The 25,097-nt window shown below is 37.8% G+C and overlaps 2 protein-coding genes across 7 annotated transcripts; both read left to right on the forward strand.

Moving 5' to 3' along the window:
* The first annotated feature begins 6,773 nt into the window (after nucleotides 1-6,773).
* LOC140587701 (serine/threonine-protein kinase PLK3-like) lies at nucleotides 6,774-10,720 on the forward strand. 3 transcript variants are annotated; one of them, XM_072709241.1, is made up of 11 exons: nucleotides 6,774-6,789; nucleotides 8,096-8,217; nucleotides 8,318-8,413; nucleotides 8,504-8,620; nucleotides 8,711-8,840; nucleotides 8,999-9,077; nucleotides 9,170-9,265; nucleotides 9,590-9,776; nucleotides 9,887-10,013; nucleotides 10,108-10,476; nucleotides 10,604-10,720. In XM_072709241.1, exons 2-10 carry the CDS (start codon nucleotides 8,146-8,148, stop codon nucleotides 10,422-10,424), a joined length of 1,221 nt encoding a protein of 406 aa, XP_072565342.1. In that variant the 5' UTR covers nucleotides 6,774-6,789; nucleotides 8,096-8,145; the 3' UTR covers nucleotides 10,425-10,476; nucleotides 10,604-10,720. The 3 variants fall into 3 exon arrangements, with proteins under 3 accessions (XP_072565342.1, XP_072565343.1, XP_072565341.1); XM_072709242.1 differs by lacking the exon at nucleotides 6,774-6,789 and having other exon boundaries at nucleotides 8,011-8,217; nucleotides 10,622-10,720; XM_072709240.1 differs by lacking the exon at nucleotides 6,774-6,789 and having other exon boundaries at nucleotides 8,013-8,217.
* Nucleotides 10,721-14,693: 3,973 nt separating this feature from the next.
* On the forward strand, nucleotides 14,694-23,872 carry LOC140587626 (uncharacterized). 4 transcript variants are annotated; one of them, XM_072709014.1, is made up of 7 exons: nucleotides 14,694-14,771; nucleotides 17,740-17,952; nucleotides 18,035-19,090; nucleotides 19,270-19,438; nucleotides 19,529-20,740; nucleotides 20,856-20,942; nucleotides 23,403-23,872. In XM_072709014.1, exons 2-5 carry the CDS (start codon nucleotides 17,742-17,744, stop codon nucleotides 19,662-19,664), a joined length of 1,572 nt encoding a protein of 523 aa, XP_072565115.1. In that variant the 5' UTR covers nucleotides 14,694-14,771; nucleotides 17,740-17,741; the 3' UTR covers nucleotides 19,665-20,740; nucleotides 20,856-20,942; nucleotides 23,403-23,872. The 4 variants fall into 4 exon arrangements, with proteins under 4 accessions (XP_072565115.1, XP_072565114.1, XP_072565116.1 ...); XM_072709013.1 differs by lacking the exon at nucleotides 14,694-14,771 and having other exon boundaries at nucleotides 16,998-17,952; nucleotides 19,529-20,554; nucleotides 20,685-20,740; XM_072709015.1 differs by lacking the exon at nucleotides 14,694-14,771 and having other exon boundaries at nucleotides 16,998-17,952; nucleotides 19,270-19,446.
* Nucleotides 23,873-25,097: the final 1,225 nt, after the last annotated feature.

Raw genomic sequence — 25,097 nt, forward strand, 5'->3', positions numbered from 1 at the left:
AGTTGGTAAAATACCTTCCTTCTATTACAATCACATATGAAATAGTCCACAGAATTTTTCAATGGGCCAACATGGAGGAGTTGAGGCACCTGCCAGAGTGGTGTCAGGCCAATAAACACTCTCTGAATGTCAGTGACACTAAGGAACTAGTCATCAGCTTCAGTAAGCAGGAGGCAGGTCAAACTCCCATGTACATTATTTGGGCGGCTGAGTAAGGGTCAGCAGCATTAAACTGCTCAGAGTCACTGTCACCGCTGGCCTGAAGTTGGCACAGAAGGCTGCAGCTGCTATGAAGGAGGCCCATCAGCACCTTTACTCCCTTAGCTGTCTGAGGGAGGCCTGGATGTTACCTACAGTCCTCGCAAACAGGTGTACTGTGGAGTCCATCCTCACAAGCAGCATAACCTCCTGGTAACTCTTCCCATTTTTTACTGTTCGATCTGTGTCTGTTCTTAACGTTGTCTATTGTATGTGTGAAGGCCGGCTGCAAACTCGCCACCAACCACCAGGGGGCAATCAGACCTTGCATACTAATATTAACTATGGTTTCCTCTTTATGGGCCTTAAGGGATGAAAACAGGGCTCACCTGGCAACCCCTGTTTGGCCCAGCCAAGGGATGCAGCTGTCCCTGCCAAGACTCATAGCCCATGCAGGGAAGAAACGGGACAGTAGAGAGGAGAATCAAAGGGCCTGCAGATACTGCTAGTCAGCTTGCCTTTCTTAGGGAATATTGGGGGATGACGCCCAATATCGCCCCATATTTCTGCATTTTCTCTCCTGTATCTTTGCTGATAAAACTTGCCCTGAGGGGGTTTTCCTGCATCTCTGTCTCTGGAGCCTTTCTGTCAGTGACATGACTGTGCACTTGGTCTTTCAGCCACACTGTATGTATCTGTGCACTTTGTTGTATGTTGCTGTAAAAGAATTTCTCACTGAGAAAAATAACGTACATGATCATAACACAATACACTGACATTTATGATTTTGATTATAGTTATGTACCGTAAATTCACAAGGTTTCTGATTTTTAATAAATAATTGGCATAATTTTACTAGGCACATGTGGTTTGCTTGTAAGTGAAATGAAGATATCCTGTATTCCTTGACATTTTTTTTAACCAAAAGGTTTAAAAAAGCATTAACAAAGGATTTTGATGAGAATATAAAATATTTATGTCTGTGTGTAATTTTCTTCAGTGTTAACTGAGTCTGTTCCTGTGTATTTCAGGTTTCGGTAGTTTTTATTTTGGCCTTTGTTTATAGTTTTGTTAAATTGTGCAGTTTTCCGAGAATTGTGTGTAACCAATCGAGCAAAACTGTAAAGATAAGATAAAGTAAGATAGGCTTTTATTGTATATTGTAAAAATACAGTGGGATTCAGTGTGCGGTTCCAAGAAGATAAAATGAACATAGCATCAGAAAACTTGTACTCAAAATAGACAGTAAAATGTGTAAAAATAGTAGAATGTGAAACATGTATGTGTATGTAAATCTGCAAATGTATAAAGCAGCAGTATACCATCAGGATAAGGTGCAACGGAGATCATTTAAGGTGCTTGCTACAAAACGACAATGAGTAATGGACAGTATGAGATAAATAATAAATATTAGTTAAACCTTTACAGTCCACAATACTCTAGATAATGGTTGGTGCTATGAGTAAATCCAGGGAGAAACAGTTGGTTGCATGGTTTAGATTGCTGATGGCTTGCAGATAGAAATTGACCCTTATGCTAGAGGGTGGGCTTTCATGCTTCTGTAGTGCCTGGCGAAGGGCAGGAGCTTGCAGAGGTGATGACTGGGGTGTGTGGGGTGACTGGAGATGGTGGTCGCTCTGCTGAAGCACCAGCTGCTGTAACTGCTCCACACTGAGGGCAGTGGTACACTGATGATCCTCTGAGCACTGCTGATGACGTTGCTTTCCTCTCTGTACTCTTGCAGCTGGTAAACCAAGCTGAGATGCAGTAGGTGACAATGCTCTTAATACTGCCTTGGTAGAATGTGGTAAGCAGGTCTGAGTCTTTAGTGTTCTTAAGAAGTACAGTTGTTGCTGTCTACTCTTAATCAAATGAGAGATGTTGACTGTCCATGACAGATCCTGTGAGATGTGCACACTCAGGAATTTGAAGTTTTGTACCCTCTCTACCATTGTCATGGTTTGGTTCAGAAGGCAGATATTACATTAAAGGGAGGCACATTATCAAAGAGCTTTGCCACTATCTTGGCCCACTTAACAGTTACTGTAAGCATCAAGGTTTGAAACCTTCTTCGAAAGGCACTGTGCAACAACACAATACACTCCTCTGTTTAAGTGGTACACTACTTACAATATTCACTTTATTCTCTAATGACTTTTTCAGGCTGTACGAAGTCCATTTAGGGAATGCTTTAGCCACCAGATCTCCTTTCTTCCGTAATTCTGATGTATACACTAATTTTATTCTGCTTTTTCCCCATTTTGCCTTGTCTGGAATAATCAGTTAATCCCTTCATATGCTTTTCACTACCTCCCTGCATAGCAACTATATATCAACCTGTGTGCTGCCAGCCAAATCTCTCTCTGGGCTGCAACCTGGAGAAACGTGGAAGAAAGTGCTTTTTGATAAATTCAATTGTTTGGGCCATGTCCACCAAGGTGCCTTTTGAATTTACATTTTTTTTTAAGGAACTGGAGGAAGGAGAAGAAATGATTCATGCGGCAGACGCAAGGATAGTAATGGTACATAAAAATAACAACCCTTACTTGCCAATTAGTTTGACTGAGCTGAATATTTTTTGTCTACACCTAATATGGTTTAAACATCACTGTTTCTTTTTGGTTTGAGCCTGGCAATAAATCAACTGTTCAAGAGTTCAGTTTTCGCAATTCTTACTTTTTTTTCTCGCAATTCTGACTTTTTTTCTCGCAACTCTGTGACATTCTTTCTCGTAATTATGACTTTATTCCTGGAAAGTCAGACTTTGTTTAAACAACCGCTATACTGCTTTAAACAAGTCGCTATATCTTCTGCTCCCGCTTTAGAGCTCAAGCTTGCATTTAAGCATCATGGACCATGTAGCAACTGTGGCTTCACTAACAAGGAAATTCTGTCTTTGTTAGACCATGCCCATGGGATCCACATTAGCAGCAGGACTATGGAACAGATGTTGCATAATAAACAGTTGTGGAGGAGATAGAACAAGACAAGTTTAACTTAAGTTACAAGCTTCATCCAACAACAGCTTTCAAAATTAGAGCAACTACATGGATATAGGTGGATGCATCAAAAATGTTTGCTTCATGGGATAAAAACTAGCAGGTAGACAACGAGACAAATTTTCCATCTAATTCATTGATAAGAAGTTTGACCTATGAGCTTGCAATTGGCTTTGCAAGACGTGTGTATCACGCTCATGGACCAAATTTTGTCTGGCATATAGATGGTTACAATAAATTAAAGCCGTATGGCATAGCAATAAGTGGGCACATTGATGGTTATTGTTGTAAAGTGATATGGTTGGAAGCATGCGGAACAAACAACAACCCCATGACCATCACTGGATTGTAGTTATTAATTCAGGAGGATGCCCAGAACACGTTTGCTTGGACCACGGCACTAAAAATGTGTATGTTGCTGACATGCAGAAATTTCTGCGCTTGTCTGATGGTGAGAGATTGGCACAGGAAAGTGCTACTATTGGACCGAGTACAGGTAACCAGTGTATCAAGCAGTGGTGGCTTACACTAAGGAAGCAGTGTGTTCAGGTTTGGCTGGACCTGTTTGACAAACTGAAAGAAGGCGGACACTTCACTGGCACCTTTCTGGACAAATCACTGGTTCAGATTTGCTTCATGAATATGATCCAGGCATGTATTACCATTCGGTCCTATTTACCTTATCGTTTGAGCACTGTGGAGTGCGTAAGTCACGCCCCTTCCGGTAGACGCCATGGGACTTAATTCTGCATTCGATGAACGTGGGAAGTTGGAACTGGAAATTACGTCATTTACGACCTACACGCATTTCAGTATACAAAGTGGGAAGAAAACATGGCAGCCCCCAGGTGCTCTGTTATGGTGTTCACTGTTAATCAAAATGACGTAACATGCAGATGTCTGATGAATTCTGGGTTCAAAATTTCCACACGAAATTCCCACATCAGCACATGTTTTCTTGTTTTTTTCTGTGAGGGAGATAGGAAATTCCCAGTTCCCAGTTTTCAGAATGCAGCATAATATCGGAAATTTTTTTAATGGGAGTCAATGGAAAGATAAAGCTTATTTTCTCATCTCATTTGAAATGGGCCATGGATTTCTCATATGATGTTTGTGAATTTTAAAGATAAATGTTCACCTTGAGAAAGCACTGTTTTCTGACAGACACCAAAAGTTACATTAGCTTTTGTTTGAAACCACGTAGTGGACTACAACACTTGCGCATAATGCACATCACCGTCAAACTCTGACAGAAGTCATAATGGTGGTGACGTTGGTTTGTAGTCTAAATAATGAAATATTTAATCATCAATTACTTAATCATTATTTAATCATCAATTACTCGACAAACATAGTCTTGACTCATATGGATAGTTGGTCATTTAATATGACATGCACAATGTTTGATCCAGGTCATAAGGCAGCGTGGACCAAAAAAATATTTTTTTGATCTCCATTGACTTCCATTCAAAATTTTTCCGATCTAATGCTGCATTTGCTGAAAACTGGGAACTAGGAATTTCCTGTCTCCCTCACGTAAAAAAAAAACACAGAATGAATACGTCTAAATTAGTTAACGCAATTACATAATTTAATGATGTCTCAGTCTTGTGAATATTTGTTCGATACGTATTTGAAATTTAGAATAGCCTATAAGAATAACGTTCTGTTTGTTGGTTTAATAGGAGGAACTTGACGAGATCTGCTGGACCTGGAACAATCACAGGATACGACCACAACACAATGGTCGTGCTCCAAATGGCCGGCCTTCACTCATGTACGCGCTGCCAAATTTGTACAGCACAACAGATTATCTTCACACAGTGGATCAAGATTCAACCGAGATCTGCTTCAAGAATGTGCTTTTAAAGACTTCCCATGTGACAAGGATGTTTACTATTTATGTGCAGAAATAATATCAGAAAGAAATATGGAAGATATTGATGATGTGTATGCCAATGCAGATTTGTACATCCAACTTCGAGAATTTGTTGAGGATATGTTGGATTAATGCACTCTAGCTTCATTAAACTAGTCTCATTATACCCCTAATAATTCCACCAAATGCAAAAATTCTGTATATAGTTCTTTAGAAATGTACATGATGATCAGGTCAGAAAAGTTTCATTATAGTAACCTTTACATTTCAGGCATACCAATGCTTCCGTCAGGGACTCCAAATAATATGAAACTATGAATGGTTTATTAAGAATTGTCATTAAAGTGAAATTGCATAAATTTACTAGGAAATGCATTAACATGAGTCAATTAATACATACACGCAAATACAACAGTTCAGTATATAGATGTAGATTGCTACTATTGAAACGTCAGTTACTGACCACTTTGACACCACACAGTGAAGGACTGTGGCTAGCAGCACCTGGCTCTAACGGACACCACTTGCAGCCTCAATCACATTTCATTTCCCGTTTTACTTCAGTGTCTTTATTTGATTATGTTCAACATTGCTCTCACCTGTGCCACATTTCCCCTCTCCTTGTTATAAACACATCATCTTCAGGCTAGCCATCTCTCATTCGGGTGCTCGATCAAATAGTGTTGCATAGTATGCGCACACAGGCGAAACTCAGTTAATTTGTGTTATAATACTGCGTGCTTTGTCGTATTACGCATACATCCCAAAACGAGCAATCTGCTGGCAATCTGAAAGCCGTAACCCACAGAAGCCTGCATTTGCTTAAGACAAGATTATTGACGTTCGTTCACAATAAGGCTATCAGTAAAGCACACAAATACACAACTGGAAATATGAAAAATACCTGGAAAGAGAAGACGCAGCCATAGGTTTTGCTCCCCTCCGCACCAGTGCGCGCGCGAGCCAGCAAAACGGGAGTGATAGAATGCGAGAAATTAAAGTCCGAATTGTGTGAAATAAAGTCAGAATTGTGAGGGGGAAAAGGTCAGAATTGCGAGAAAAAAACGTCAGAATTTATGGCGAGTGGAAAAAGTCACAATTGCGAGAATAGCGGGGGGGTTAAGTGACGGAAACATGCTTCCATACCCCCCATTTCATAATAGCAGAGCTATGTGGTCATTAAAGATTAAGGAGCTTTTAGCTAGTTAACCAAAAAGTGATTTTCCATCCATTATGTCAGTGTAACATTGAAAATAGTGATGGAGGGGCGGGGCCAGGCGCCATTTAAAACAGCGACTGTGTTGTTCACTAGGAGGCAATAATTAGCTTGGCTTAGCTAGACAGCTAGGCGTTTAGTGTTGTAAAACTGAAAGCTACTATGCAAAAATGGTCCAAGACCAAAACTCTTTTCAAAAAGCCGTTTCCATTTGCTTACTAAAAGATACTTAAAGAACTTTTAGCTGGCACCCTCAACATCTTTTTTTTTTTTTTTTTTTTTTTTTTTTTTTTTTTTTTTTTTTTTGCACCCTCAACATCTTCAAAATATATGCTACCCTAACACTGACGTCTGACTCCTACAGGGGCAGCTTTGTAGCTAACGTAGGGTTGCCAACAGGGGCGTCAGAAGCATTTTGAATGGGGGGGACCACAGCGGCATAAAACTAACATTTTATGTTAAATGTGGGGGTGGGTCCAAACGAATAATTATGAAATGTGAGTATGACACGCCCATGCTTACCAACTTAGGTTAGCTGGTTATAGAGTGAGATGTTCAATTCGAGGCAATTAGTCTGCTCACACATGCACATGCATTTACATACATTTTATTACCATGTAAATATTCTGAAGGGTTTGCAAGCAACCCTGCTAACGCAAACGACAGTCGATCTTTTCAACTGAACTGTAACTACGCCACATTTTACGCACTACCGAGTCACCAACCTGACTATTAAATATTCTGTACACTGTCCATATATTCTCTGGCTGGCAAGCGATGTTGTTCAAAAGCTAAAATTAAGTCGTTAGCCGAACTGGCTTAACAGTTTAGCGTTATACATTAAACAACAAAGTTCACCTTAATAATTAAAAACCTAGAGAAACATATGGTACTTACCCCAAAAGGGTTAGTCTTTGTACATGCAGGTTTGGAGACTTGGTCACACGCAAATGAAAAGTAGCAAAAGTAAATCGGTAAAATAGCTTCAAGCTCGTGGTCTTAAAAAGCTTTTCCAATACCCAGAATCCCTGCGAAGTTAACAAGAAATGACAGTCCTGTATCTACAGTAGTATGAAAATTTACTGAAATGAAATTTCAGTAAATTAGAGATACTACTGTATCTACAGTAGTATGAAAATTTACTGAAATGAAAATGTATTATAGGAATGGTGTGTGAGTGTGTCCTGCGATGTCTTGGCGCCCTGTCCGGGGCTGTTCCCTGGCTGGCGCCCGTACCTTCGGAGATTGGCCCCCGCAACCGACCCTGAATAGGATAAGCGGTCACAGAAAATAGATGGATGGAAAATAGAGTACTTTGTCCTGTATGATCACTGATATTTTTACAGCGTAAATATCATGATAAAAAATTTAATAAAACACGAGATTTAACATCCTATACATATATCCTAGTCTAAATTACAGCCAGATTATTAAAAAACTTCAACAAAAGTAAGATATCGATCATAATAGCAGCATGGGCAAAAACGTTATTGACACAAACATGTTTTATAGATTCATTAAAAACCGAGTCATTAAAAATGGAAAAATACGGAGTCTATATACTTTTACCGGTTATTTTTCACCATCGGCTTTCTTTATTGAATAAATGGCATTTAATTCACAGCAACTAATGAAAAATTGTATAATTGCCGTAAAGTTTTATTATTATTGTTTCTCAATCATTCTCATGTCTTTTTTTTTCTCTCATGCAACGTATTTTTGATGCTGTTATGTTTCAAACACTGAATTCTCGAACTCCGACGTCACTATGCATGGTGGCTTATAATACGCTGTTGCTCGAAGATCATAATCCTGTTTTCTAAGCAAAGTTACGGGTCGTCGCACAGTAAGTCATGGACTTCGAAGAGATAGTGGTTGATCGCAATACCTCAAGGCCTTACCGCAAAGAGGAGTTTTTGGGAATGGTATGCGCTACAAATATCTTGTTGAAGATTTAATTGCAGGCTCAGTCTGAATTAGAGATGGCACAAATTGTTAATTTCTTAACATGCTCTTGTGTTATAGGGCAGTTTTGGTCAGTGTTATAAAATGAGAGACCTGATCAGCGATGAGACCTTTGCTGTTAAAATAATACCCCAAATGTACACGGAAGTGGATGAGGTATATGAGATTCATTATATTTGAAGTCAGCCTTCTAAGCAGTTTAACTGCATTTTCATTTAACTTAATGAGGTCTGAAATTTCTTTCAGGATTGGCAAGAAATTCAGATTCTGAAGAAGCTTCAGCACAAGCATGTGGTCAGCTTCTCGCACAGTTTTGAATGCCAAGACTACATCTACATCCTCATGGAGCTGTGCAGTAGGAAGGTAATCCCTGTTGTATCTGGCCTTTACAGACAATTTATTAAGACTATGACTCTGTGTTGACTCAGACTACCCTTTTTTCTCCCCGTCCAGACACTTGTCAACATCATAGAGGCTCGAGGGACTCTGACCAACCCCGAAGTTCGGTATTATATGCACCAGCTAATTTCGGGGTTGAAATATATTCACGAGAAAGGCTATATTCACAGAGACATCAAATTAGGTCTGTGTATGTTTGTTTAATCATCTGTATATTAATGTTAAGATTTTAATAGTACATATGGATTTCTGTATGCTCTTAATTTTACAACTGATTAAAGTATGTTGTTATTAGGTGAATTATTTCAATGTTGACTTATTGAAAATTCACTGATTTCTCAGATAACTTGTTAATAAATGATAATATGGAACTGAAAATTGGAGATTTTGGTTCGGCAACTGAGCTGAAGCCGGGGATAAGGTAGGTGTAGATTCTATGGCAAAGCTTTCAGATCACTTACACAGCAAGTTAATCACATTTGTGCTAAAGTTTTCATTTTGTGTGTGTTGTAGAGACCTTTGTGGAACCCCATTCTATCGGGCTCCAGAAGTGTGGAAGATGCAGGAACAGGGACCAGAGGCAGATGTTTGGTCTTTGGGTTGCATCATGTACGTATACAGTACCTTCTCAACCATCCTTCCAGCCAAAGATTGCCATGGTATTTTAAATCTGTTTAGGGTTTTAAAACAACATATTTGTAATACTCATTCATACTCATACATTTTATATTGGAAACAAAAAAGAAACATTTATATTGTAACACAGATGACAGGCTTTCGGCTTCCTTTATCTTCTTTTTGTGTGCATAATTGTCATGCTCATCCATCACTGTCATAGGCAAGATTGCGCAACATCTGAAATGTGCATTAGCACAGAATTATACATTATATACATATTAAACTAAAACACATTTTCTGCATTTTTCAATACAGTTATATACTGCTGGTTGGAGATTTCCCCTTTGACGGCCAAAATTGGCACAAGCGTCTACTTGATGCAGAGTACACTCTGCCCTGGAGGCTCTCTAGGGCAGCACGAAAAGTTACTTCAAGGATATTGAGAAAGAATCCAGAAGATCGCCTGACCTTGGATGAGATCCTCCGCCAGAAGTTCTTCAAGGTTAGAGGACTTTCAAACTGCTGGGCTGTGGATGATTTGCTGATATGAACTCATGTTTATGAGTCCTAAATAATAACTTTGCTTGACCGAAACATTTTAAATCACCCAAGGGCTTCACCCCTGAGAAACTTCCGGTTAGTAGCTGTGACACGGTGCCACAGCTCAGACCAGCTAACCGCATAAGGAGGTTCTTCATCAGGCTGGCCCAGGTCCTGTTTCGACGAAATAGATCCAATGGTAGGTTCCTTCTAATTAAACTGAGCCAGTCCAGCATTTCTAAGTTCATCAGGCTCTGACGTTTAACCTGACATCTACATGGTTTTTCTTGCAGTTCAACCACAGAATGGGAGAAAGGAGAGCAGGGTTCAGGTGCCCAGTAACGCCAAGCCAGCTGAGTCAATAAAGACCAACTCAGACTGTGTTGATCAGGTCAAAAACAGGCCAGTGACCATCCAGGCAGAGGCCAAATCAAGGAAATCGACCAAGTCAAGTTGGCGGTCACTTGGGCAGTGGTTCAGGCGAGGATGTACTAAGTCAGCAAATGAAGCAAGAAAATCTGCTTGCCAACCCAAGAGCCCTAGATGGAACTGGACCCATCCTCTTCCTTGGTCGAAGTGTTTGTTGCTTCACCAACAACCACTTGGATAGAGGATCAATCATGGAGTTCCTTTTCCATCTCAGATACTGTTCTGTACTCAAGGTGAGTCTAGAGCTTGGCTTGGTGTGTTGCATTAACATTGATGATGCTGTGGTGTAGTGAATGTTAGTGTAGTCCTCTTTGGTGAATTTCACGCTCTTTTAAATGAAATCTGTGCTCATTTACGCAGTGACATCCTCTGGCATAGACCAGCTGCACTAACTTGGCGCCATGACAGCCTCCTGACTGCCTCCCTCAGCCTCTTGTTCTGATATTTGTAAATAAAGTTCTTGATTTTGTACCTCAATTCGGTTTTAATCTCTAAGCCTATTCTTTTAATTTTTGGCTATTAACAAAATAAATTAACAGAAGCGTTTGCATCCAACACTAAAATGTTGACAAATGCCTCAATTTTTAAAAGGCAATACGACAAGCATGAGATAGATCCACCACTCCATGAACCAGATCAAAGGTTAAGTCTAGAAAATTTATCAGTCAAAGTCAGTAAAAGCGATGCGACATTACATGTCGTGGCATCATACATTTCAGCCATTAAAGAAACAACGATGGAACTAAAAAACATAATCAGCTCCATTCAAGAACATCTTATGTATGCCCAAGGCCATATTTCTACTGTGGAAGATATTAGTCAACAGTTGGTGGAAGCTGGCAAACACAATCAAAAATGAAGGCATATTTTCTCGAGCTGCCTGGAGGATATGGAAAATAGGAGCTGCTTGAAAATGTGAGACTGATTTGACTGAGAGAGGGCATCAAAGCCAGAAATACACATAAGCGGTTTGACCATAAGGCATAGGTAGACAATCTCTTGGGCCTCGTCTGCCAAAGGGCCTTGTGAATTTTTGTGTTTTTTTAACTTGACAAGCATGACCCCATTTAAACAATATTTTAAAATAGGACACACCTGAAATAAAATGCTCTTTTCTCCTGAACTTGTACTACATTCTTGAACAAGGGCTGATTTAAATCCTGACAGTCTCGAAATTGTAGACATAAAGGAATTTCTTACAGTGAGAAAATACTTTACCAGTAATGTTTTTTTTCTTTGCGCTACCAAAATGATTTTGTAGTTTCTTTCGGCTTTTTTTTATATAGCAACTGTGCAAACACAGAGGATTCAAAGACAGAACCCTCAGTAACACTTGAGAAAAATCTCATGTGAATCGGTACAGTGGTCCCCCCGCTCACTGGCCAGTAATGACCAGCGCCATTGAAGCTGTTTGTGCCATATGACTTTTATGAGAGGTGGGGCTTATGATATGCAATTAATCAGCATATTTGGTGGTGGTTGGCTAAATATACATGGCAGTTTGCCACAACTGAAATCACATTGCCTGAGGTCTTGTTTTGTTCCTATTAGGGCCTGCTATATGCATTGAAAGCTCTGAATCATGTGTATGCAGAGTTTATGTGTTGAAATTCATGGGTTAACACGGAGCACATCACTGAAGGGGGTAGTTTTTGATGTGTTTGCCCAGTTTAGCTTGTTTTTTGATTAAAGGACTATGACAGATATCGATCAATGGACCCTTATGGAGATACAGACTAGAGATGCACCACTCCGATATCCGATATTCGGATCGGTATCGGCGCCGCTGCAGACCTATTTGACGGATCGGGTATCGGCCATGCGTGACCGATCCACGTCCTATACTTACATACTTACTTATTTATCTAAAAAGATAGCTCCTATTTTGTGTTAAATCTATTTGTACACTGTTAAAAATGTACGTAAAAATTACGGTAAATGACTATGAAATGGCAACGGTAAATGACCATTAAATCAAAAAAGGGTAAATGATTGTAATACATATGTTAAATTACTGTAATTCAATAAATGGTATATTGCTTTTATTTTTAGAATGTTAATATGTTGAAAATACATTAATTTACCTTAAATATTTCAAATTAACTTAAAAAAACAGAAAAAATCCATAACATTAATAGCAAGTCATCACCTTACAATTAGCATAATAATTCTGTATAAATTACAGATTTTGATGCTTTTAATATCTGAATTTACAATTCAGAACCGTACATCAATCACCCAAAACATACCTTAGTTTTTACAGTAAGAAATTGTTAAAACAATGGAAAAAAAATTGTAAAAAGTACAGCAAAAATAAAATACTAACAGGATCAGACTGTTTAATAAAACAGTATATCTCAGTAGTAAATACAGTGAATTACCTAAAATGAAGAAAAAATGTATATTGCTTTATTTTTTACAGTGTCACCATGAATAAAACACAAATATTTGCTATGAAAAAATATTTTCTCGCACAATTAATGGTGAAAGGCCATTTTATAATAAACAACTAATTACCCTAAAATTACATATTTAGTCTGTGTACTTTTACAGTGATGTACATTTAAATTTATATAGTGTAGAACTGTATTAACCAAAACATCTTTATTTTCACAGATCCAAGATGTATGATGAAAATTTTACAGATAAAACATGTTATCTTTCTTTATCCTGATCTTGTCACCATTAAACTTTGCTAAAAAGGTTAATAACAGAGAAAATTATAAAAAGTATCAAAATGAGTTATTGTTTTAAAACAATTGTTTTTTTTATTGTTCAAAAGTGACTCGAGTGAGTTTTTATCTTCTTTATCTTTGTAACAGTATAGCTGAAATAACCCCTTGTTTCAACAAAGGTGCACATGTGGAACCTTGGACTATACCAGACCACACTGGGTGCCACTCCTGTCAGCTAAGAACAGGAAACTGAGGCTAGAGTGGGCACGGGCTCACCAAAACTGGACAGTAACGGACTGGAACCCCCTTGCCTGGTCCGATGAGTCTAGATTTTAGCTGCAACATTCAGATGGTTGGATCAGAATTTGGTGTAAACAACATGAAAGCATGGATCCATCCTGCCTTGTATCAACGATCCTGGCTAGTGGTGGTGGTGTCATAGTGTGCTGGGGGATATTTTATTGGCACACTTTGGGCCCCTTAGTACCAACTGAGCATTATTTAAACGCTATACCCTACCCTAGTTTGTTGCTGACCATGTCCATCCCTTTATGACCACAGTGTACCCAGCTTCTAATGACTACTTCCAGCAGGATAATGCACCATGTCACAAAACTCAGATCATCTCAAACTGGTTTCTTGAACATCACAATGAGTTCACTGAGCCTCCACAGTCACCAGATCCCAATCCAATATGGCACCTTTGGGATGTGGTGGGGAACAGGAGATTAACATCATGGATTTGCTGCTGTCCAGTCTGCAGCAACTGCCTCTTTAGAGTAATTACATCAGAGATACTGTACAGTACAATTCAATAGCATTGTGTCATCTGTAATCAGAGGTGTATGTGTGTGACAAACATGTTGCAAATATTAAATGTATGAGTGTTTGGTCACACTCACTGCCAAATTAATTATTTTAAACAAATGATTTATATTGAAGTCATTTAATTTAAAATCACACTTGGGGGAATGGGTCATTGTTGACCCATGTGTGTAAACTTGATGTAATAATCAAACAGGTTTTTTAAGTATGAAAAGAAAAAGGAATTATGATCTGTGATGATCAAAAACAAGATATTTAAAGAATACTGTACTTAGAATTTTAATAATATTCAATCACAAAATAAATTGATGTCAAAAGATAAAGCAAAGAAACCCTCAGCCAGCACGAAATAAAATAAAATGTGAGTCATTTTTTACCCATATTGTGCATTACAGGAGGTGTGAATATGTTCCACATAAAAGGTTTTAAGAAATGGAGAAATAAAGTATTTGTTTTAAAACATATCTAGAGTAATTCAGATGTGACCTAAATCTTTGTGTTTCTTTTAATAAGCCCCTTTTGGTCTCCTGGTAAACAGACATACAATATCATTTTTGAAATGAGATTTAAATATGATCGTTTTAAAACATAATAATGCTCTATAGTGCATTACTTTGCTAAGGGTGCAGTGATTCAGTGATGGGCTTAACTGTAAATAAAATAATAAAATAAAAATTATTTTATTTGGAAAGGGTAAGTTAATAAAAAGTATGTAAGTGTCGAATTGTGAGTGCTATACCACCTGCTGAAATAAAGATTGATTATAAAAAATCAAATAAAATAAAAATAATGAATGTAGTTTGTGACATCAAGAACAGTCAAATAATGTATTATAAAAGGTCTAACACTCACTTTCTTTAAAAAGTCTACATTACGCGTACGTTTTCGATACACTGTGTCACGTGACTTAACCGACACCGCTATTTTGAAAAAGAAAAAAAAAGGCGCCAGTTCTGACCGACCATAACTGGATTCAGCAAAGCGGGGAGCACTAACCTGCACAGAAGACGCGAAACTTCTATTTCAAGGTCAGTATACCATTATACTTTGAATAAATTTAACTATATCAACTTTAACATTAGTTTGCTGTGCCAGTTTTCTTGTTGCGGCGACATGTGTTCCTCTGCCGAGATTTTGGTCGCCGCCAGTTTAGTCCTATTTTGTAGTTTCTCTGGAAAGCTCGTGCTAATGCACCACGTTGAAGATTCTAGCTAGCTTTACTGTCGAACATACGCCAGTTTAATTTACTCGGAGTGGTTAAAGAAAATGTTACGTTGCAATTTCTGTTGCAAGTCAGTGAAGACATTAAGGGGCTATGTCCTTCATTGCAAACTTCATCGAAATGAACCGCGATGTATATTTCAGTGCTTCGGAACTGATTGCAAGCAGACATTTTGTAGGTATGGGGCTTTCAAGGCTCATTTTTATCGAAAGCATGTTGCACCCGTTCCTGTTACGGCCGGGATGACCATTAGCACATTTAAATGTGCAGTGGCATTGTGTGAACGTCAGTGTACCGACACGAAGGGTCTAATAGCTCACTTGAAGGACCATATTGTGGAAGGACGTGAGGTGACTTGTCCACTAAGAGGGTGCACACGCGTTTTCAAAGTAAAATCTTCATTTACCGCCCACATGTCACGGAAACATAAAGATTTTACAGACGGAGGCATCAGTGATTTGTACAGGGATTGTGCATCTCAGTCGTGTCCCACAGTTGAAGCAGAATTACGTCATTTTGGACATGAAGTCTATGAGGCAGGCACAGAGACAGGCCCAAAAGAAGTTGATTCGGAATTTTCAGGAGATTTTAGAGATCTTTTTCTCAGAAATGTATGTTTGTTCTACTTGAAATTGCAAGGACGGTTTTTGCTACCTGCTTCTACCATCCAGACCATTGTCGAGGAAATGCAAAACATACATGAGTTGGGTCTGTCATATACTTTGAATAACCTCACTTCACTTCTAAAAACTGAAACAACATTAGATGATAAGGATATTGCCAAGCTCTGTGAGGCGGTCAAGGGATCCGATCTGTTTTCTGCATGTCATACAGGGCCATTGAGGACAACATACTCCAGAGCGCAGTCCTTCAAACAAATGTTCAACTATGTGGAGCCCAAGAAAATATTTTTAGGACAAAGTGAGAATAGAACAGATCAGTTTGCATACTATGTACCTCTAAGAGAGACTTTGAAATGTTTGTTAGACTCTGATTTGTGGCAGAAATGTGTGGCAGGAGAGCAACCAGCAAAGTCTTCATCAGATATACTGTGTGACATTAGTGATGGTCAGATATTCAAAACAAATATTTTTTTTGACCAAAGTCCATCATGTTTCAAACTACTGCTGTACCAAGATGCCTTTGAAGTTGTTAATCCTTTAGGTTCTGCAAAGACAAAACATAAAGTATTAGCTGTTTATGTGTCTGTTGCTAATTTGCCACTTCATGTTAGGTCTGACACAGACCACATGTCTCTTGTGTTATTGTGTAGAGAGAAAGACTTCAAAGAGTTTGGCCATGCAAAGGTGTTCTCTGAATTACTAACAGATTTGAAGGAACTTGAGGAAAATGGCATAGTGACATCAGATAAAACTGTTGTCAAAGGAACCTTGTTTTGCATTGCTGGAGATAATTTGGGCTCACATTGCATTGGTGGCTTCTGTGAAAGCTTTAGTCGCACACAATATTTCTGTAGGTACTGCTTAATAACACGATCAGATTTTCATGGTGGTGATCCAAATCTGTGTGGACCACAACGCACCATTGAGAACTACAATTCTGCTGTTGAACGCCTCCAGACTGAAGGTACACCAGATGTGGAAGGAGTAAAGTTTAAGTCAGTTTTCAACTGTTTAAAACATTTTCACGTCTGTCAGCCAGGTTTGCCGCCTTGTTTAGGACACGACATTTTTGAGGGCATTTTGTCATATGATGTTGCGCTGTATCTTAAATATTTTGTGAAGAAAAAAGGATGGTTCACCTACTCCATTCTGAATCGGCGCATTAAACAGTTTAAATACTCTGCCTCTGATGTCTCTTCAAAGCCATGTGAGGTCAGTCCTCAAATAGCTAAACTCTCTGGACAGGCTATACAAAACTGGAACTTTTTAAGGCTGTTGCCTCTCATTATTGGTGACAGAGTGGAAGATGAAACAGATGATGTGTGGCAGTTGATCCTTCAACTGAAAGATATTGTGGACCTGATTTGTGCTCAGAAAATTTCTGTGCCTCAGGTTGCATATCTTGATATCCTTATTCAAGAGTATTTAGAGTCAAGAAAAACTCTATTCCCAGAAAGTACCTTGAAACCAAAGCATCATTACTTGCGGCATTATCCAGCACTGATTCTGAAATTTGGGCCATTAATTAGACTATGGACAATGCGATTTGAAAGCAAGCACAGCTATTTCAAAAGATGTGCAAGAAATTTGAAGAATTTCAAAAACGTCTGCCTTACACTTTCTGAAAGGCATCAGATGTTGCAAGCGTATCTTTCAGCAGGATCAATATGTCAGACTGCCTTGCAAGTTAAAGGTGGTACTCCATTTTACCCAGCACTATACAGTAAAGCCATTCAAGATGCTGTTAGACCATTTGGATTTACAGAGAACAACACAAAGGTCACAGTAGAAATGGTGTGTAAGGGAACACCGTACAAGAAAGGTAATTTCCTTATCATAGGCAACACTGACTCATTGGAGTTTGGTGAGCTAGTGCTCATTTTTATAAAAGATGACACTGCTCATTTACTAGTATCAGTGTACATAACAGAGTTCCTTCCTAAGTACCATCTGTACTCCGTTAGAAAAGACATTGAAAAGATGTTATGTCTGAACATAAATGCCTTGACTGATTTCTATCCATTGACATCATACATAAAGGACGGATGCCAAATGATTCCGTTGAAACATAGTGTGTTGTCAGACTAATGATTGTTTCTGTAGTCTGTTATTTGGGTATTTGTTATGCTTTATTTACTTTCTTATATACAGAAATGGGTGATATGGACCAAAGCAGCATAAGTGATGCCATCACAAAGGTGTTGCCAGACCTTGCACCTTCAGTTCTTGATATTGTTGTGGAGACACTACAGTCAATGGGTGTAGCAACCACTGAAGATTTTGACTATATCCAGGAGACTGATTTGCTGTCAGTTCTTAGACCGATACAAGCAAGAAAATTGGTGGCTGCATGGAAAAAAAACTGTAAGTAGATTTCAATTACATTTATTGTTTATCTTACAATAATACATTTTGCTCATTAATTATTTTTTGGTTTGTTTTACAGCACAAAGTACTGAAATTCACATCCAGTCACCATTATCCTCTCCTGCCTCATCAGCAAGCTCCTCGATCTCTCTCTCACCTTTGCCCAGCCGACTGCATACTGTTTCAGATTGGGTTGACAGTTTCCAGATTTCATGGAATCACTTTCCAGAAGCTTTGATGCAGTGTTTGGAGAGGGGGAAGAGGCCAGCACCAAAGTTAAGAAGAGAAATGATCCGTATTGTTGCATCTGAAATGATGCGTGCAAGTGCATCTCCCAGTAAACAAGCTTCAACTGAAGTAGCCAAAAAACTGATTGCCAAGTATCCACAATCACTGCAAGATGTTATAGAAGGTGATGTGGTGGGATCAGGATATCATTCACTGGTCAAGCAGTTACAAGCAAGAATAGAAAATGTTAAGCGGTCTTCAACACCTACAATAAAGAAGCGCAAGCAGTGTTCAGATGAATATGAAACAGATGAAGTCCCAGCTGAAAAAAGAGTTGCTGTTCAGGACACATATGGTTGCGTTAAGTGGGACATGAAATTCATGCCAGTGACTGAGACAGCAGAAAGTCAAAAGGTGAAAAAAGAAAAATTGAAGAAGCTTCAAGAGACCAATGTCAGCCTAGATGAGGTAGAAAATCTAATGAAGCAAACTTACTATTCTCAGCGAAAGGATATAAACAAAGGAGAAGACATGCAATTCCTGTTGGAGGAATGGCCTTTCTTGTTCCAGGAGGTCGGAATGGCAGTTCACTTCCACGAGCTCACTGGGGTGTCACTGAAAGAGACCTTCCTTAACAGTCTGGAGAAAAAGGGAAAACGGCTGCTGGACTTTATGCGAAACACTTGTGCTGATAAGAGCAAAAGAGTTTTGCAGGCTGTCACAAAACTAAAAATACTCAGAGGACAGTTGGAAGGCTGCTCAGAGGATATGAAGGATATGGTCCTCCTTCTGCTGTCCTATTTTGATGAAAAGGAGGAGAATCTATTCCATCATGTTGAAGAAACATGTCTGGGACATGAGGTTCAAGGGGAAACCCTGCCAGTAACTCCATGTATCATTGTGTGTGGTAAGTTGATATTCAGTTATCTGAGGGTAGCTTGTCAAGTAAAGATATTTGGATTTGTTTCAGTGATTTACAGTTTTATATCACTTTAATGGAGAAAAAACACAAAAAATGTTTATGAACATTTTTGTAAGAATGATTGATGTTGCTGTAAGTGTTAATGACATTTATTTTCTTTGCAGGATCTTCTTGCTATTCTTCAAGCCGATTCATGCTTGCTGTAGACCATAAAGTTGTAAATGACAATATTCCCACCTTCATTTCTGCCATCTGTTTATTGTTTGCAAGTTACTACTGCCTCAATATTCACTATCCTGTGGATCTTTGCTCAACACTCGAATTTCTTCAGAGGTGAAAAAGTAAAAAAAAAATTAAATCATACTTACGAGCAGCACATTGTTTATGATTTAGTGATTGATTGTTGAATTTGTGTTCATACAGGTGCTTCTTCAACATCAATCCAGAAAAGGGCACAAAGGTGGAAAAAAAGAACAAGAAGAAGCAACTCTCTGTGAATCCCAGAGTCCTCACCCTTATTGCAGATCTCTCGGATCACGAGTGGCGAGAGACATTTTAAAGATGGACTTATCGCACTGCTGTTAAATCTCAGCTATGTTTACTCTAACATAGCATACACGCACTCGCAGGCACACACACACACATACATGCACTCGCAGGTACAGTACACACATACATGCACACACGTACCCACTGACATTGAAAGTAGGTGTGTTTTTATAAGAACAGTCATTTAATTTTGTTCAGAGCTGGATTTCAACTGTCTTCAGAATTGGTTTCAACTGTTATAAGTTTTGGGCATTTTTTACACTAAAGTTTAAAGGACAAATAACATACTGATTATTAGGAAAATTGCTAGATTTTGAGGCAATGGCAACAATTCTTATAGGTTGGGTTTACTAAACTTGAAATTGGTCTGTGTTTCTAATTTTTGTGGACTGTATAATAGTTACTGGCAAGGTCAACAGAAACGTTTTTGTAATTTTCTGTTATTTGTGTTTGACGCTGCTATAAGTTATGTCCAAAAAACATTGAGAAAAAATTCATTGTAATAGTCTAAAAATGTGAAACTATATAGAAGTATAGATTTTATCAGCAATTCAAGTTTGTTGTTTCTTCCAGAAAACAGGATATTTTTTGCTTTACATATTTATTTTTAATTTGTAAACTTGAATTCAGATTTTTTTTTTATTTTTCATTAAAATGATTCTTGGCATAAGTCAAGTTGACAATTTTGGCAATGACCACATTTTAATTTATTTGGTTCTTTTGGTCACTCTTTCATTTGAATTGATCTATAATAATTGTATGGCAAAAAGTAGCTGAGTTATTAAACATCAAAGCTAACATGTTAAAATAAAGAATCATTGCAAGAGTGTTTGAGCCTGATCCTTCAGAGTTCATTTAAAGCTAGTATTATTCCTAAGATAGAAGGATCTTCTTTTGAAGGTGAGTAACATAAACAAAATTCTCTACTAATGTTTACAGTCTAATAGTTTGTAGATAATGCTTTTGTTCATGCAAAAATGTTTTGAAGACAAGTAATAATTTGGTTTTTTTCACTCCCTACATCTTTTAGGCATGACTGTCAAGAAGGAGAATGGACTTGGTGGGCTTGCTACAACCAGAAAAATGGTGAGCTTCAAAGCAATTGCAATGCCAATAATAGAATATATCTTTTTGTTTAGACAAAGATTTTATAGCTCTTGAATTTTAGATGAATACTTGAATTTGATTTGTACTTTATTAGACAGAAAAGCTGAAATGACTGGGGGTGGCCTTGCAGATATAGGCCTTTACAAGGATCACACCGTGGCATTTTTGAATACTCTATAAGGTGAGTATTCTTGGTGGCCTAGTAGTTTGTCTTAGCATCTGATTTTGCCGTTAAATTTTAACTTAGTATTATGACCTCACACCGATAAAGTGTCAGGGTCAGCACCCACGTGTGTCCCTTTTGTCAGTCTTTGTGCGTCCCCTGTTCCCTGTTCTGCCGCATGGCCATGTGGCTATCTGCATATTCCTTTGTTGCATGTTATTTTGTATTTTGTTCCCCAGTGTTTCTTTGAGTTTTCTGGTTCCTGTGTCTGGTGTTTTGTATTTGGTTTTGATTTCGTTCCTTGGGCTCCTGTTTGTGTTTCGTAGTGTTAGGTTCTGTTTTCCCTATTTCCTTGATTAATATTAGTTTCTTTGTTAGTTTGATTTCCCTGTGTTTATTAGTGTCAGCTGTTGCCTGTTCTTGTGCCTGCCCTTGTGTCTTTACCTGATTGCTCATTGTCTGTCTCACTCCTGCTGTCTCGTTACCCGGTTTTAGTTTTAGCATTTAAGTCCCTGCCTCAGTTCTGTCCTTCGGTGGTTCATTGTGTATTGGGTTTTGTTGTAGTTTGCTGTTAGATGTACTGATATGGGATATTCTGTTTTTTGTAACCAGCCTGCCTACCCTTTGTTGCCCTGCCCATTTTTGTAATTAGTCTTTGTTTAGTGCCATTTACTTTTGACCCCTCGTGGTCCTTTTTGTTTATAGTGTTTTCTGTTTGTCTAATAAACCCCTTCTGTTCCGGTGAGCTGCCAGTGGGTCGTCCACTCCTTCTGCCTGCACCATGACACGCTCTCGCCCACGCTCGAAGTCTGCCCTGGTCCATGACATAAAGTTCCTCATTTAGTCCTTGGCTGGTGCTTTTCTGTGTGGAGTTTGCATGCTTTCACTACTCTACTCTTTTTGGTTTTGCTCTGGTGTTCCAGATTTCTCCCACAGCTCAGGGATAATAGGGGATTATAATGTGGAGAGAAGTTAGACTTATATTGGTTAAAATGTGTATTATATGATTTACAATGTGTATGACAATTTGTGCACAAGTTTGGATAATTGTACGTAGGGGTGTAACGATATTACAAACCGAACCAAAATATCGCGATACACCAACCACGATACGTATCGCGAAACTCTCGTGGCGTACCGCGGTACTCTCACGCCCCCTGCTGCCCATTGTTGAGGTTGACGTCACTTGTCTCTAACTAATTTAACCAATTTAAACACATCTTTATTTTATCACATTTGATTAAATTGTATTAGTAATGATGAGCTTTTGTTCTAAATTTTGTTCTAAATACTATATTCTAAAGTTAGTATTAGAATTGTTTTTTTCTGACTAGTCTATATTGGAGGTATTTATTTAATTTTTGTTGTTTACTCAGGTATCCTGACTGTACTAAAAATGTGATGGCAAAGTTAATAAAGAAAAAGTTTAGTTGTTATTGTTATTAAGTGAATCTATTGTTCCTTAGCATTAAGGTTAAGATGTTAAGATGACATCAACCCTAACCCCGCAGCAAACAGAAACCGAATCGAACCGAACCGAGGCTCCAAAACCGTGAACCGAACCGAATCGTGCCTTTGGTGTATCGTTACACCCCTAATTGTACGTGAATATGGTTATTCACATGCACATATCGAGCAATCTGAGCACATAGTAAAACAACTTTACAAACTCACACCTTAAAAAGTTAACTAATAATCACTTTTACATGCAGATTATTATCTTCTGCTTTAAAAAAGTTTTTATACTTAGTCTCCTGTGCTTCTTAAATTGTTAAAAATGTTTGCATATTTAACAAAAACACAATTACAATAACCATCTCTTCTCTTTTTTCCATCTTTCTTTTTTCTTTTTCATCAATGGCAAAAGAAGTCCATTGTCCAAATATGATAATAGATTGGTGCTTGGTTTATTAATCACGGCAGCAAGCAACAAATAATTTCTACTGACTTCTGCTACTACTTCTGCTCTGGTAAAAAAACATAGGCCCACTGTGGTGCACACTTGTTCTAGCTTGCATAAATCAAAACCAAAGAAGATGTCATTTGAACAAAATAATTATCTAACAATACATCACTTTCAAATAAACAAACTTGTAATCCAAAGTAAAGTCATTACACATATTCTTATACTGCATATCAAAAATTTAAATGGTTTATACTATCCAACTTTTTTGGCATTCTTTGTATATCCCTGATGATTTGTTTCCAAATTCTAGTAAATGTAGCTAGTAAGTATTTTTTTTTTGTTTTTACATTGTGCTTACTTCTTATTGGATTGTTTGAACACTGATTTATACAGTTTATGCACATAGCATTGCCTTTTTTGAGTTGGGTGTGGGATTTGAACATTGGACCAAATGAATTTTTCACATTTGGTGGTGTTAAATGTGAGTCTGTATATTTGCTTGATCAAAGGTATATGTCTATTTGGGTTTGAAATGGCCAGTTTGCTTATCTGTGCTTTGTATCTGCTTTCAGGTGCAAGGAAACGAATGCTAATCTACACCGAGCATCTGAAGAACAACTTGCAAGTCCTTAAGCACATTGGATCCAAAACCTGTTCCAGTTTCTCGGACACCATCTGAGACTGTTTTCCATACTGCATGCTCTCCACTGTCAATTCTGGATAAAGACTCTTTATACTAGATCAACCACTGCAAGTATCAAGTGTTTTAAAGTCTATTGGACTATGTTTATTATGTACTTTTTCGTATTTGTTCTGTTTTGTAAGCTTCAAGCTTAAAATTAACAGGTTATTGTGTAAGTTTAATATTATTAAGTGATGTGCCTATTTTAATCATTAATTCCATTACAAAATGTAAAAGTTGACATTTTATCATTGTTTTTATTGTTTTTTTATTGATTCTTATGGCAAATTATAACCAAACATAGTTAGTGATTGTTAATTTTATGCCAATCAACCCTGTTACGTTTATTACCTCGTTTGTTAGGCCTAATTTTTTGAAGTGAAATTCTGGCAACCACAGCTGCCAGGAATTTACTGTAAATTTGAACTTTTAAATAAAAAAAAAACCTATTGTATTATGCAGCTGTAGTGTGTTTTATCACTAGGAGACTGTAATCAAGCTTATGGGGAAAAAAATGTATTTCGACATGAATTATCTTAAACAGGTTTACATAAAAAAAAAATTTATTTCATAGTAATTTACCGTAAAAAAACAGTGCTTCATTGTGAATTTCAACAAAGTATACTGTTATGTATTCTACATTATCACTATATTTTTCACGGTGAAATTCTGGCAACCACATCTGCCAGTAATTTACAGTAATATTGAATTTTACAATAAAATACCGTATTGTGTTTCACTGTATTTCGCAGTGGGAGACTGTAATCAAGTTAACAGGATGTCTGTAGTTTTCACATGAATTACCATAAACAGGTTTATGGTAATTTTTTTATTCATAGTAATTTACTGTAAAAAAAAAAAACAATTTTTTACTGTGAAATTTATGGTTACCAAAATAGTATACCGTTATGTTTATTACATTAACACTTTATTTTTTACGGTGAACTTCTGGCAACCACAGCTGCCAGTAATTCACCGTAAATTCGACTATTTTTTTTTTACAGTGTATACAATCAATCGCACGACAGCTCTTTCCCATTTTACATGTGTTTTTTTGCGGCATTCAAATCGAACGTTAACGCCGCCCCTCAGTCTTTCTTGCTACTCAGCTGGTGTGACTACAGTGACTTCCGCCTGCTGTGACGTCATGCGCATACCCATTTTCAGACTTTTTTTTTATTTCAAACACATACATTAGGTGTGTATCTCTTTGAGAGGAATCCATTTATTACTAGGGGCATAACCCTAATTCCAGCTATGACAACCTTAACCCCTACCCAGTCCTAACCTTAAAGCTTTTGACATTTTTAGTTTTTTGATTGCATCTCTTGTCCCTTATGGGGACCAGAAGAAATGTCAGAACAGGTTTTATCACATTTTGGGGACCAAATGTCTATGTACATGACAATACACACACACATTCAATTGTGGACTTTTACCTTGGAGAATAGTGGATGTTCAAATGCCTTATCAAAAAGCATATCATACACTTTAATACAATTTAATCTTCAAAGAATTGAAGATGATATAATTCTAATCTTTTTCTTGCCAAATTGACTTCTCCTAACTGACTGAAGACCATTTG

This window comes from Paramormyrops kingsleyae, chromosome 2, assembly GCF_048594095.1.
Source record: "Paramormyrops kingsleyae isolate MSU_618 chromosome 2, PKINGS_0.4, whole genome shotgun sequence".
Taxonomy (NCBI): domain Eukaryota; kingdom Metazoa; phylum Chordata; class Actinopteri; order Osteoglossiformes; family Mormyridae; genus Paramormyrops; species Paramormyrops kingsleyae.

Bases quoted from the DNA above. Each gene is read 5' to 3' on its own strand.
- LOC140587626 (XM_072709012.1), top strand. From the start codon at position 17,676: ATGATTGTTTCTGTAGTCTGTTATTTGGGTATTTGTTATGCTTTATTT. The intron at 17,953-18,034 runs GTAAGTAGATTT...TTTGTTTTACAG, and splicing joins GGCTGCATGGAAAAAAAACT to CACAAAGTACTGAAATTCAC. The intron at 19,439-19,528 runs GTGAAAAAGTAA...GTGTTCATACAG, and splicing joins ACACTCGAATTTCTTCAGAG to GTGCTTCTTCAACATCAATC.
- LOC140587701 (XM_072709241.1), top strand. From the start codon at position 8,146: ATGGACTTCGAAGAGATAGTGGTTGATCGCAATACCTCAAGGCCTTAC. The intron at 8,218-8,317 runs GTATGCGCTACA...CTTGTGTTATAG, and splicing joins AAGAGGAGTTTTTGGGAATG to GGCAGTTTTGGTCAGTGTTA. The intron at 8,414-8,503 runs GTATATGAGATT...AATTTCTTTCAG, and splicing joins TGTACACGGAAGTGGATGAG to GATTGGCAAGAAATTCAGAT.